At 35.3% G+C, this 12,723-nt stretch overlaps 1 protein-coding gene across 3 annotated transcripts in view; it reads right to left on the bottom strand.

Moving 5' to 3' along the window:
• LOC135211080 (filamin-B-like) overlaps window positions 1–12,723 on the bottom strand; it is a 270,141-nt gene that overhangs the window by 68,900 nt on the left and 188,518 nt on the right. For all 3 annotated transcript variants that reach the window (XM_064244140.1, XM_064244141.1, XM_064244142.1), the window contains 2 exons: window positions 11,118–11,197; window positions 10,828–10,995 (listed from right to left, as the gene is read on the bottom strand). In XM_064244140.1, coding sequence (XP_064100210.1) covers window positions 10,828–10,995; window positions 11,118–11,197 — 248 coding nt within the window. The remainder of the gene's footprint in view (window positions 1–10,827; window positions 10,996–11,117; window positions 11,198–12,723) is intronic.

The raw sequence follows: 12,723 nt of genomic DNA, 5'->3' as shown, positions 1-12,723 counted from the left end.
AACGGAAGAGTGATAGATGACCACAGGGAACTGTGGGAATAAAGATTCACATTCTTACTGACTTCGTAAAAGGTCTGGTTGTAAATGTCAGCAAAATTGCGTCGTAGTTTTTCCCCATAACAAGAGATCTCACTAGCATTCAATTATTCCCGCTTCATTATTCTGAGAGTAACGACTCGTCCATTTACTGTATAACTTTGGAGTGAATATACAATTATTCCACTGCCTTCTGCACGATACACGAATAACCAATCACATGCTTTCCACATGGCACGTTGAAGGCCACCTCCATTAGGTGTCTCAAGCTTTGGATAAGATGAATACGCGCTGATGGAAAGGGTTTTCATAACGATCAGATTTTTGTAAATAGCCCGGGTATACGTTTTTCGTCTGCGCCATTGCATTTGTTATTTTGTATCGCAATACCTTGATACCACTTTTTTCGGGTACGCTCCATGATACTACTCGATCGCATTTTTTAAATCTTGAATTTCCAATTATCAAATATCTCGACTCCTCTTCATATTCTACAAGAGTTTAGTACTATACAGGAACCTTATTTTGGACCTTTCGATCACGGGGATTCCGAGTCCAAAAACAATTTCTTACATGCACCAGTTATCACACACGCATTGCTCTTCTAGAACAGAGAGAGAGAGAGAGAGAGAGAGAGAGAGAGAGAGAGAGAGAGAGAGAGAGAGAGAGAGAGAATTTTAATTGTTATAAATTAACCAGACCAGTTAGTCACATGAGTTAAATGCGTCAATGTACCTTTGCTGAGAGAGAGAGAGAGAGAGAGAGAGAGAGAGAGAGAGAGAGAGAGAGAGAGAGAGAGAGGGTGGCTTTAGACTCTTAGAAAAAAAATACGTACACAAAACAACTGCACGAAAACCTCTCAGTGAATAGGAGCCTCCAACGCAGATTACAATAATAAGTGTGAACCGGGAGAAGAATAGATAAAAAAAAAAAAAAAAAAAAAAAAAAAGGAAAGCATTAAGAAGAACGCGGATGAGTGACCCCGTGGGTAAGTCTAATCACTGCTGACGGAGACACGACACTTCCAAGAAGGAAATACTACTACTACCTGCTGCAACCAGCGCCGCCTGGGAAACGATCGCTCCCGATACGAATTTAACCAGGAGTGACAAGGAATGAAGAGACGCCCGGACGACCATCTTGGCATTCGCTGCTGTTATTGCTTGCTGGAGTCTCATGATGGTTCGTCCCCTGACGAGTCACAGTGATGTTTTAATCTCTCTCTCTCTCTCTCTCTCTCTCTCTCTCTCTCTCTCTCTCTCTCAACCCTGGGAAAATAATGAATCTCAAGTAATTGTACAAATGGTGTGGAGATTTCTCAGGGTCACGCCGACCTGCGGTGGAGATACTTCATGTAATGCATTTACGTGTGTATGAAAGGAAAGATGTTTACGAAATATGCGCGCGCGTTCTCTCTCTCTCTCACACACACACACACACACACACACACACATACACATACACATATATATATCATATATATATATATATATATATATATTATATATATATATATATATATATAATTTTGTGTATAGGTGACTATTTCTGTGACAACTTTTTGCATTCTTATACATGTAAAATGATCTCAAATGGACTCCATCACTATCTCGTCGAGAATAAAACGTGGAAGAGAAACGCTTCGTGAATTGAATATGGAATTTAGGCCAAAGGCCATGCACTGGGACCTATGAGGCCATTCAGCACAGAAATGGCAACCGTCAGTAAAAGGGTTGCTAGGTGTAACAGGAGGAAAACCTCGCAGTGACACTAAGAAGCAATTGTTAGGAGAGGGTGGAAAGTAGGATGGAAGAAAGAGAATATGAAAGGAGGTAAAGTAAATGGAACGAAAGGGGTTGCAGCAAGGGGTCGAAGGCACCCTGTAAAGAACCTTAAGTAATGCCTACAATGCACTGCATGAGGTGCACTGGCGACACTAATCTCCTACAAGGAACGCTTCATGAAGGAATTTGTATTGAAACAAAACACTGAGCATTAATTATTCTACCCGACCGTCAGTTCGCATCCTCGTGATCGAAAGAAAGATACAAAATCAGGTTCTTGTATTCTTTGAAGAGTGAACGCTTACATAATGCGGGAGAACAGTCTGGGTAATGGGAGATTAATGATGATAAAAAAAAAAAGTGAACTAGTATCGTCAGACTGTCTTTGAAGTCGGAGGATTCACAAAGAAGCATCGTAAGATGTGAAACTTGTCAATCTTCATTTTTCTGATCTAAGAAGTTTGGTCTAAAATTTAATTTTCAATTCTAGTTTTTAAATCAATTTTGTGCTTTCCTCATCTATATATTTGAGAGTAGATCCTTTGTAATCGTGGGTAGTTCTGGAGGAGATTGGTTAGTGGCTTAAAAAGCTGTCGGTTTCAGATTAAACAGGTGGCACAACTTAGTAGACTAAATGCTTTTGTTTATTGCTCCAGGACTTCAGCTTTGAAGATGCAAGTACAGGAACTAATGGATAAGTTATAGATGCCACGAGTGCATTAGCTCGCAACTTCTTCAATAAGCAATTCGACAGATCATTCTAGAGGAAGTTAAATGTTGTGATTTCTTTTAGAAGCTAGGAATCCTAGGTGTTAATGCAATATGTTTACAACCTTAAGTATCTAACCTCTCATACTATATAGCTCGTCAATAAATACTTTTAACTAACTTCCTTTGCTCTTTTTACCTTTGCATTATTTATTTTCATTACTTGGATATTAAGGTCTCCCTTCGGATATATTTTATACCCTATTAATTCGCATCCTGTTTTTTTCATCCCTCTGTTTGTCTTTTCAGATTCATGGAATTCAGTGCGTCTATCATTATGTTCTTTATTTTGGATACAACTTCAGTACTGTCTATAAACTGGAAGAACTCTGCTGCATGTTTTGTTCAGAATCCCAGCTACTTTGACAGCATATACTAAATATTGTAGGTTCCATAACACAGCATCTGGTTCTCCTCTTGACAAGTTTTTGTTAAGAAGATTTTTTAACTTTCGATGTGCATATAATTTCAACTTAAATTACTCATAACTAAGTTATTACATCCTATAAAACATACGTACATCCATTCTAACTATTGTACATTAAGTCTGGCATTATTGAACTGAATGCTGAACTACACTTCAGAATGATTAACACTGGGCCTTTAGCATTATATATGAATTTCAGCAGATGTTTTATCACAGGACACGATGCTGTTTCTGTGGGATGACTCTTATCTGGAGGCTGATTGATTTTATATGGTAAGATATTGCTCTTCCCAAGTAGTGGCTTTGCTCTGCATTTGCTCTGTTGCAATCACTCAACTGACACAACAAAAAGATTTTATTCCATTCGTGACACGGAAAAGCATTTTATAGGATCATGTATATAACATATATTATTTATATGTACCTATCTATCTATCTATCTATATATATAGATATGATATATATATATATATATATATATATATATATACAGTGGTACCTCGACATATGAAAGTAATCCGTTCCGAGGCGGCCTTTGTAACCTGAGCTTTTCGTATCTTGAACTGTATTTTACATGTAAATTGCCTAATTCGTTCCAAGCCCTACAAAAACACCCCAGTAAATTTTATAATAAAGCTAAATTGACCAATAAACAATGAAATACAACAATTTGGACCATTCAATACCTAACTTAATACGTACTATTAATATGTACCTGTAAATAAAGTGTATTAGTGTACATGGTATACAAGAAATACGGTACATACATACGTACATATGTAGTAAAATGTGGAAGCTTACCTTTTGAGTGAGGCTATCTCCGAAAGTGGCGACAGAGGAGGAGGACAAACGGCAGAAAATTTGTTGCGTAGTACGTACACTTAACTTAACGAAACACATTAAAAATGTCAGGAAACATAAACTAAACTTTACGAAACACATTAACAAAGCCGTAACATTTAACTTTACAAAAAACTTAAAATTGAATTTTTTTTATTTTTTTTATTTTTACATTTTATTTACTTTTTCATACTTTACGCTTTTTTTTTTTTTTTTTTTTTCAAAAATTTCAATTTCTTCACCACTTTCAACTTTCTGCTTTTTCGTAGTATCAATTGGATCTTTTCCTTTTTGCTTACTTCTACTAAAGGCCTCTTTAAAAAGTAACTATCCAAGGAAGATTGCTTCTGGCTACTTTTCACAATGTTCCTGAAATGACTCAGGCAAGCGTCATCGAACTGCGCAAGCATACGACCTGTGTAAGCCTTTTTGGGGTGTTTCTTTTCTACAAATGATTGCACCTTATGAAAAGCAGCTAGAGCATCCTTAATTTCTGCCGTTGTCATAGGGTCGTCCTCCTCCTCCTCGCCGCTGCTACAGAACCCTTCTTGAACGACGTTATGTTGCATGGCCTCCAACTCCTTCAGGTCATCCGTCGTAAGCTCCTCTTGGTGCTCCTCGAGAAGGTCATTGATGTCGTCCTCGTCGACGACCAGCGCCATGGACTTGTCGAGTGCAACGATCTCGTCAAGATCTGGTTGCGAAACAGTTTCAGGATTGTCAACTGTTTCTGAATCTGCACCAGCTTTGCCCACGTCGAATCCCTCGAAGTCTCGGGCGGATACGGCATCAGGCCAGAGTTTCCTATACGAAGAATTCAGGGTTCGCCTCGAAACCTCCTGCCAAGCTTGATCGATGAGTCGGATGCATGTCACAACATCAAAATGCTCCTTCCAAAATTCATGCAAGGTGAGGTTTGTGGTATCGGTGATGTCGAAACATCTCTTGAAAAGATGTTTTGTATACAGCTTCTTGAAGTTCGATATCACTTGCTGGTCCATAGGCTGGAGGAGAGGGGTGGTGTTAGGCGGAAGATAAAGAACCTTGATAAAAGAATACTTCGCTAGGATGTCTTCCTCGAGGCTAGGAGGGTGAGCAGGGGCATTGTCCAACAACAGCAGACATTTCAGAGGGAGGTGCTTCTCTTCCAAGAATTTCTTCACTGTCGGGCCGAAACACAGATTTACCCACTCGGTGAACATTAGCCCTCCACATCACTGGAAGCTTCTCCTTAAGCACTTTGTGGGCCAAAATAGTCACATCACACCCTTGGAAGGTGTAGCTGCTTTGATGGCTTCCTTCTGCTTGAGGATGGTGCCTATTGTCGACGGATTTCGGCCATATTCCTTAGCGATCACACTCAATTGCATGCCAGCTTCATACTTCTTGATAATCTCCATCTTTGTCTCCAAAAAAAGTATCCTCTTCTTTCCGTGAACTTCAACTTTCTTGGGACCCATGACTACGTATGTACTGTACGTAATTAAGTTATGTAGTACGTATACATATGTACTAAAGCTCACGCACAACACGATAAAGTAGTACTACAACGAAATCACTAACGAATTTACGTTAATAAACAAAATCATATAGAATGAACGAATTCGGCGTGCATATAGAAATGATGCTGCTACCGAGTGGCCGAAAAAGCATGCCGCTACGTAGATGAATGATGGGAGACATGCTGACCAATAGGAGAGCAGGATCTTATGGCAGTGACTAACATCAGGAACCAATGGGAGAGCAGGAGGATGGTGGCGAGTCTACTCAGTTGGCGGTGCGCGAGTTTTAAAATTGTTATCAGTGGTCCGGGCGAATCTCGGGACTTTACAGCAACAACCTTTCGTATCCTGAATTATTTTCGTATGTAGAGCCAAAAAATCTTCGTATTTGCTTTTGTAACTTGAATTTTTCGTAAGTTGAGCCTTTCGTATGTCGAGGTACCACTGTGTGTGTGTATATATATATATATATATATATATATATATATATATATAATATAATATATATATATATATATATATATATATATATATATATATATATATATATATATATATATATATAATATATATATATATATATATATATATATATAATATATATAAATAATTATATCTATATATATATATATATATATATATATATATATAATATATATATATATATATATATATATATATATATATATATATATAATATATAGATTATATATATATATATATATATATATATATATATATATATATATATATATATATAATACTATATATATATATATGATATATATATAATATATATATATATATATATATATATAAGTATATATAAGTATACAGGCAGTTCCCGGGTTACGAAGGTGTCGGCTTACGACGTTCCGAGGTTACGACGCTTGTCAATAGACGTTATTTCCAGGGTTACGACGCATGTTCCAGGGTTACGACGCTTACAACGCTCATCTGGGAGATGAAATATGACACCAAAAATGCAAAATAATCAATATTTGAAGGTTTTTTTGATGAAAAATGCCATAAGAATGCAGTTTACATAGTTTTCAATGCACCCAAAGCATTAAAAGTAAGGTTTTCTTAGGATTTTTGACGATGTTTCGGCTTACGACGATTGTCAGCTTACAATGCGTCTCAAAAACGGAACCCCCGTCGTAACCCGGGGACCGCCTGTATATATATATATATATATATATATATATATATATATATATATATATATATATTTATATAATATTATATATATATATATATATAGATATATATATATATATATATATATATATATATATATATATGCACATACACATATATATCCTCAATGCCAATCTTTTTACAGTTTTTTAGCCTTTGAAAGGTAAAAAATGATCATTTTCACTTTGAAAGCTAACAAATATTTCACTCCGATTCTGATAAAAAAAAAACGTGCGAATTCATTTGCATGTTCTTCATTGTGTCGTTCTAGAGGTTTATTATCTTTGGTTTTCAAACCTTCACAAATTTTAAGCTACTGTGTTACGAGCGTGGCCAAGAATTGAACAGAAATCACTGATACAGCCTTCTTTAAACAAAAATCGAAGGGTTAAAACGCATCTTGCACACTGCATATGTGTAATCAGTTTACGCGGTCTCATTTTGTGATGACGGAAAATATTACATTATAAAAATGTAGGAGACCCCAGGATCACATACTCTTGCATCTGATTTCAAATTTCATGAGTACTTGCACGAGCAGTCACATGATTCATTCGCCTTATACACTATTCCCGGCACCCAGTGTATCAGACTACAAAATTGATGAGAGGACAGTGATAAGATAAAATCCTTGGAGAGGATGCAGCATAAAAGTCGACTGCTAATCACAGGAAAAATTATTGGTAAAGAAAAACAACAGCATAAAAATTGTGAACAATAAGTACTACGAGAGAACAGTGCAATTTTTGTTCGTGTTAATGAAAACAATCACACCATCAGCTGGATCAAGACAAAAAGATTTTTTATTTTAATACCATAGAGGAAAGAATCATTATCGAATCCAGATTTTTAAAAAAATGCTTTCATAAGAATATATAGATCAGCCAAGGAATATATAAACTTGACCTCTTTATTTTAAAACAAATATGTAAAATGTATAGATTTTTTTTACAAAGGTCGTTTACCATGGCCTGAAAAAGGTCTGATCCCAATCATATATAGATAAACAATGAAATGTATTTGGAGTACTAAGTAAATGGAATAATAACCTCACATGCTAATGAGTTTACTGAGAGGAGAAGTGAGTCCCAAAATAAGCGATAAAACAAGAAAGTTATCAGGATATGTGCAAAAGATTTTGAGAAAATTATGAATGTCTAAGGAGGCCAAGTTTTGAATATAACGGGGCTGTTGAGCCGAATCTCCATTACTGAAGTGAAGTATGGACACTGAATGCAAGTGAGAGAAAAAGGTGGAAGATATAGAAAGGAACTGTTTATATACTGTAGTAGTATTTGAAGTATAAAAATAACAGCAAGGGATAAGAAAATGCACACTGCAGGGTATTATAACCAATAATACAATTTACAAAGAATCAATAACCCTTGTACATGCCCACTGTTCTTTGCCAATGATATTGTCAAAGGTTCAGGGATATGCTTCCACTAACAGTAAGTTGCTAACAAAAGTATTTTTATGAATTTTTTTTTCACTGTTAGATAACAATTGAGAGAGACTATATGTTTGAAAAGACTCATTGATAAACTTATTTCAATACACGATTACCCCCATTAAAAAGTAACAGGAATTCAATATGAATACAAATTTGGTTTGATGAGAATACTGCATCATATTTGCAAATACATAAACATGTTCTCAAACATAGAAACTTCCATCAACTTGATTAGGTTGCCTTTTCAGCCTTACTAAAAAATAAACTTAAAAATAATGAAATGAAACGTGTCAACAATAAATTGGAAAAGCAAAGTACAGTACATTTAAGTCTCTGGAGAACAAATGTAAAGGCAGAATAGGTTCTCAGACAATCACTGGAATGGCGATCTCCCTGCCTAGCATGTGACCTCGAGCGGCCATATTGTAAGGTCTTGGTCCAGTTCATAGTACAATACTTTATTATTTTTATTATTTTTACTAATAGTATTATCTTATCATTATTATTACGTATTATATCATTTTTACTATTGTTATTATTATTATTATCGTTATTATTACTGGATCCAATATCACAGAAAAATTAACCTACAAAAACAGGTTGGCCTAAGCACTCCATCCATTGTGGTCAAGGCCTAAGCATCTGCTCTAGCACCTAAGCAGTGTCTAGCATAAATGGTTCCTGTAAATTGCAGGACTCTAATAGCAGACAATCACTACGGACTAACTAAACAATAATGTACAACCACTAAACACTAACATTCACAATACACTTTCACTCACTAAACACTCACACTTAACATACACTCACACTCACTGAATGCCCAACACTCACTAGGGACTCATTATACACTAAGTGCTCACTAAACACTCATAAAACACTAAACGCTCACTAAATACTCACTATACCACAAACAGCCAGCAAACATTCACTAAACACTCACTTAATCCTACACATTCATTAAACACTAAACAATAACTAAGCATGTACTAAGCACTCACTATACACTAAACATTTACCAAGTACTCACTATACACTAAGCATTAACTAAACCTTAAACATAAATTTCATTAAGCATAAATACTCACTAAAATGTAAATCCTCAATTGAACCCCTAAACTCTCATTAAACACTAAACAGTAAATGAACATCCATTTGTCACTCACTAAACACACACCAAACGATAACAATCATAAAACATTTACTAAACACTCACTAAACATTCACTGAATACTTACTAAACACAAACATTCACTAAACCCTAAACACTCACTGAATACTTACACACAAAACATTCACTAAACCCTAAACACACACTAAACATTCACTAAATCCTATGCACTCAATAAACATTCACTGAATGCTTATGTATTAAACATTCGCCAAACACTAACATTCACAACACATTTTCACTAAACTCTAAACACTCACTAAACATTCACTGAATACTTGCACACTAAACATTCACAAAACATTCATTAAAACCCTAAAGATTAACTAAACATTCACTGAATACTTGCAAAATAAACATTCAATAACATTCACAAAACCTAAAACACTCAGTAAACATTCACTAGACCCTAAACTAAACATTCGCTAAACACGTACTCATAAACATTCACTGAACGCTTACTCACTAAACCCTAAAAATTTGCTAAAAACTTACTCATTAAACATCAACAATAAAAAAAATTCACAATTATACTAATCCCCTGTGGACTTTGTGGGTTAACAGGCCTTTAAAAATGGCCGCAAGACTTTGCAGTGCCTCCCTGGTGGAAGAACACCGAACTACGTAATACTGGTGTGGAGATCGCAACTCCAAGTACGTATATACCCTCTATGTTCTCGATGAGTACAAAAGGACTACATGACTTAGAAGATCAGGATAGATGTTATAAAAGCTAACATAATTCAACGAAGGATTAATGTACGTAAATGTAAGGTAGTAAAAGAACACCTTAAACAACTTTCTAGTGTAAAATATCCTTAATACAGAGAAATTACAAAACAAATGAAATGTAGTGTTATTAACAGTTAAAATAAGTCTTACTTCTTTGCAAAAAAGATTTGCTTGATGCTCTCATGCAAATAAACATTGGGAGACAACTTTGTACTATTATGTACCTAATTCAGTGAATACAACTACAAAATAATAAAAAGAATATAGTACATCGCTCGGATACTCTGGGATCTACATGAACAACAATAATTCACCAGCCTCAATTATGTTATGATGATCAAGGAATATTCTATTGTATAGCTTTACTATTTTTTTTATTTTGTGTTGTAAGGCTGAAGAAGCCAACAGATCAATTTACCTGTAATTTCAAGAATACATACAAAAGCGATAATTTAAAAATATAATTAGTCGATTAGTACTGTATCATAATCTGTTTTGTTTGTACTAACACTCCAATTGATCTCATATATAGTTAAGTGTACAGTGGGATTATGCTTTATAATTTTGCCACAGTGAAGACTTCAGCTGCATTATCCAGTACTGAATCACTGGATTAGGGCAAATTTCTATAAAAAATGGCTGAGTGATATTTCAAAAGATGTGCCAAATAGTTTTCAACGGCAAAACTTCAATTTGTTCCTGTTGTCTGAGACACACGAAACTTACATAAAGTACCATATATATTGAAACTAAATTTAAGATGGCCTCTCATAAATATTACTAATCAAACCCCTTCACCATTCATTCAATAAATGAAGTTATACAAAAAGACTACAAAACTTCTATATCCTACATGACACATCATCTAAATCAATTTTCCTCTGAAAGATATCACAAAATATGTCAACACTTACCAGGAACTTTCTCTCCATTGAAGCGCATTTCAACTGTATGCTTTATCGCTGAATGTGGGACGAAAGATGCCAAGAACCTCTGCTGACCTAAGTTTCTCACATACGATGTCACATGGCCCCCATTTACTAGGATTTCCAGGTTACCTGAGCCAGCTGATGAGCCATCAACTGTCAAAAGCAGATAATATGTAAAATTTACCCACACTCACTCAATATTTCATTGCAGTCTTTATGTATAATGCACTATGTAAAATAAATAATAGCATACAAAATGCCACAGATATACTTACTCTCGAATTCAACAGGTCTTCCAACTATGCCATTGGGAATAGCACCAACTTGGATCTCTTGGGCATTATACACATAACACCTGTAAAGCAAAAATTTTGGAACTGAGACAATCATCTGCCTAGGGGTGGGCATTTGCATCCTCCTAAACACAATATGCCCACATGAACATAACATACATGCAAAATTGAGTCAAGTTACTAATGCTCTTCAAACCACCTATTGTTGGTCAGTCACTGAACTGGTACTGAAATCTAAGAATGAAACCATTTTTAAAAGAGACATATTCATGCCACAACTGTGGCACAAATATTTACCTAGGGTATATCAACATACTAGAGCAAAAACACAAAATATACATATTCATTGGATGCTGACTGATGTAAAAGGTAAAAATACACACTAGCAGATTAGAAATTCAGTTCAAATTTTAGCACAAATTCAAACAGCCTCCTTTGGGTAAGCAACTGCACCATATGAATGATGAATGGATGGTGGAATAAAATATTCACAAATCTGGTATCTATTGTCAATCATAAAGGAGTCTAAAAAAATCCATGAAAATATTACAGTGCTTCATAATGACAGATTTGAGATCAGCAATAAATGGAACCAAAAATGCAAGGAGTCATCCAAAATGGTGATTTAGTGGTGGGGCGCACAGACCACAGATAATGAAGCATAAAACAATTAGCTGAAACCCAATTATTGTTGATGTAATAAAATTACACCTCCATAACTACAAAGAAAGGTTCCAAGGCAGTGATTCTCCTAATATCATGGAAAAAAAAAGGTTTATTCTGATGTCTCCTTCTGGCAGAGAAAAAACCCAGTCTCTCAAATTATAAATCTGCTTAGAATAAAATGCTATTGCACCTAATTTGGACTTTTATAGTTCCAACAGTTCAACCTTATGATTAAGAGGATCATATTATAGTTTGGTAACAAAGGAAAAGGCAGCACTATTAGAATTTGCTTCCTATCTAGTACTACATGATAGACTGCATGGTTTGGGAAGATCTGATTGAAGGACAAAGGGGGCCTTTCACTGAAACAGAACATTTTTAGAGAAAGTTTCGCTGTTACAAGGACATGGTTCTGGTGAGTGCTTTTGGATTTATGATTACTAAAGCCACAGTTTTGAGCCACAATAGTCCCTCTTCTGGTGAATGTAAACACAGGAATAAAGAACACCTTAAAAGCAGCTTTTTAATTGTTGTTAAAAGTCCCTTACATCAATTCATACTGGACTCCTACCCAAGTGGTTTAGTTAGGGCTACATACACTGTAAGTTCTAATTGTCTGAACAAAACTTATTGGAACAGTAAATATTTTTCTACGAAGAACACAGTTTCAGCTTGCTGGAAGCCAACTTTTTGTGAAATTCTGTACTATGAGTTTTTCAAACTGATTTGTATTCTTGACTTCTAGACATCGTTAATGATTTAGTTATGACGAGGATGTAAGAAAGGTTTCATGCAAAAAGGCATCCCTGTGTCTTTTCTGGTTCACAAGGTTTTCTGACTCATAACTAAAACCTATCTCACTTCTAGAGAACAGGAAACCTAGATTGCTCTAATCCACAAAGTACTCTTGAACTGTGAAAGG

This window comes from Macrobrachium nipponense, chromosome 4, assembly GCF_015104395.2.
Source record: "Macrobrachium nipponense isolate FS-2020 chromosome 4, ASM1510439v2, whole genome shotgun sequence".
Taxonomy (NCBI): Eukaryota; Metazoa; Arthropoda; class Malacostraca; order Decapoda; family Palaemonidae; genus Macrobrachium; species Macrobrachium nipponense.
The sequence above is the reverse complement of the archived record's forward strand: the minus strand, read 5'-3'. Positions and strand labels throughout refer to the sequence as shown.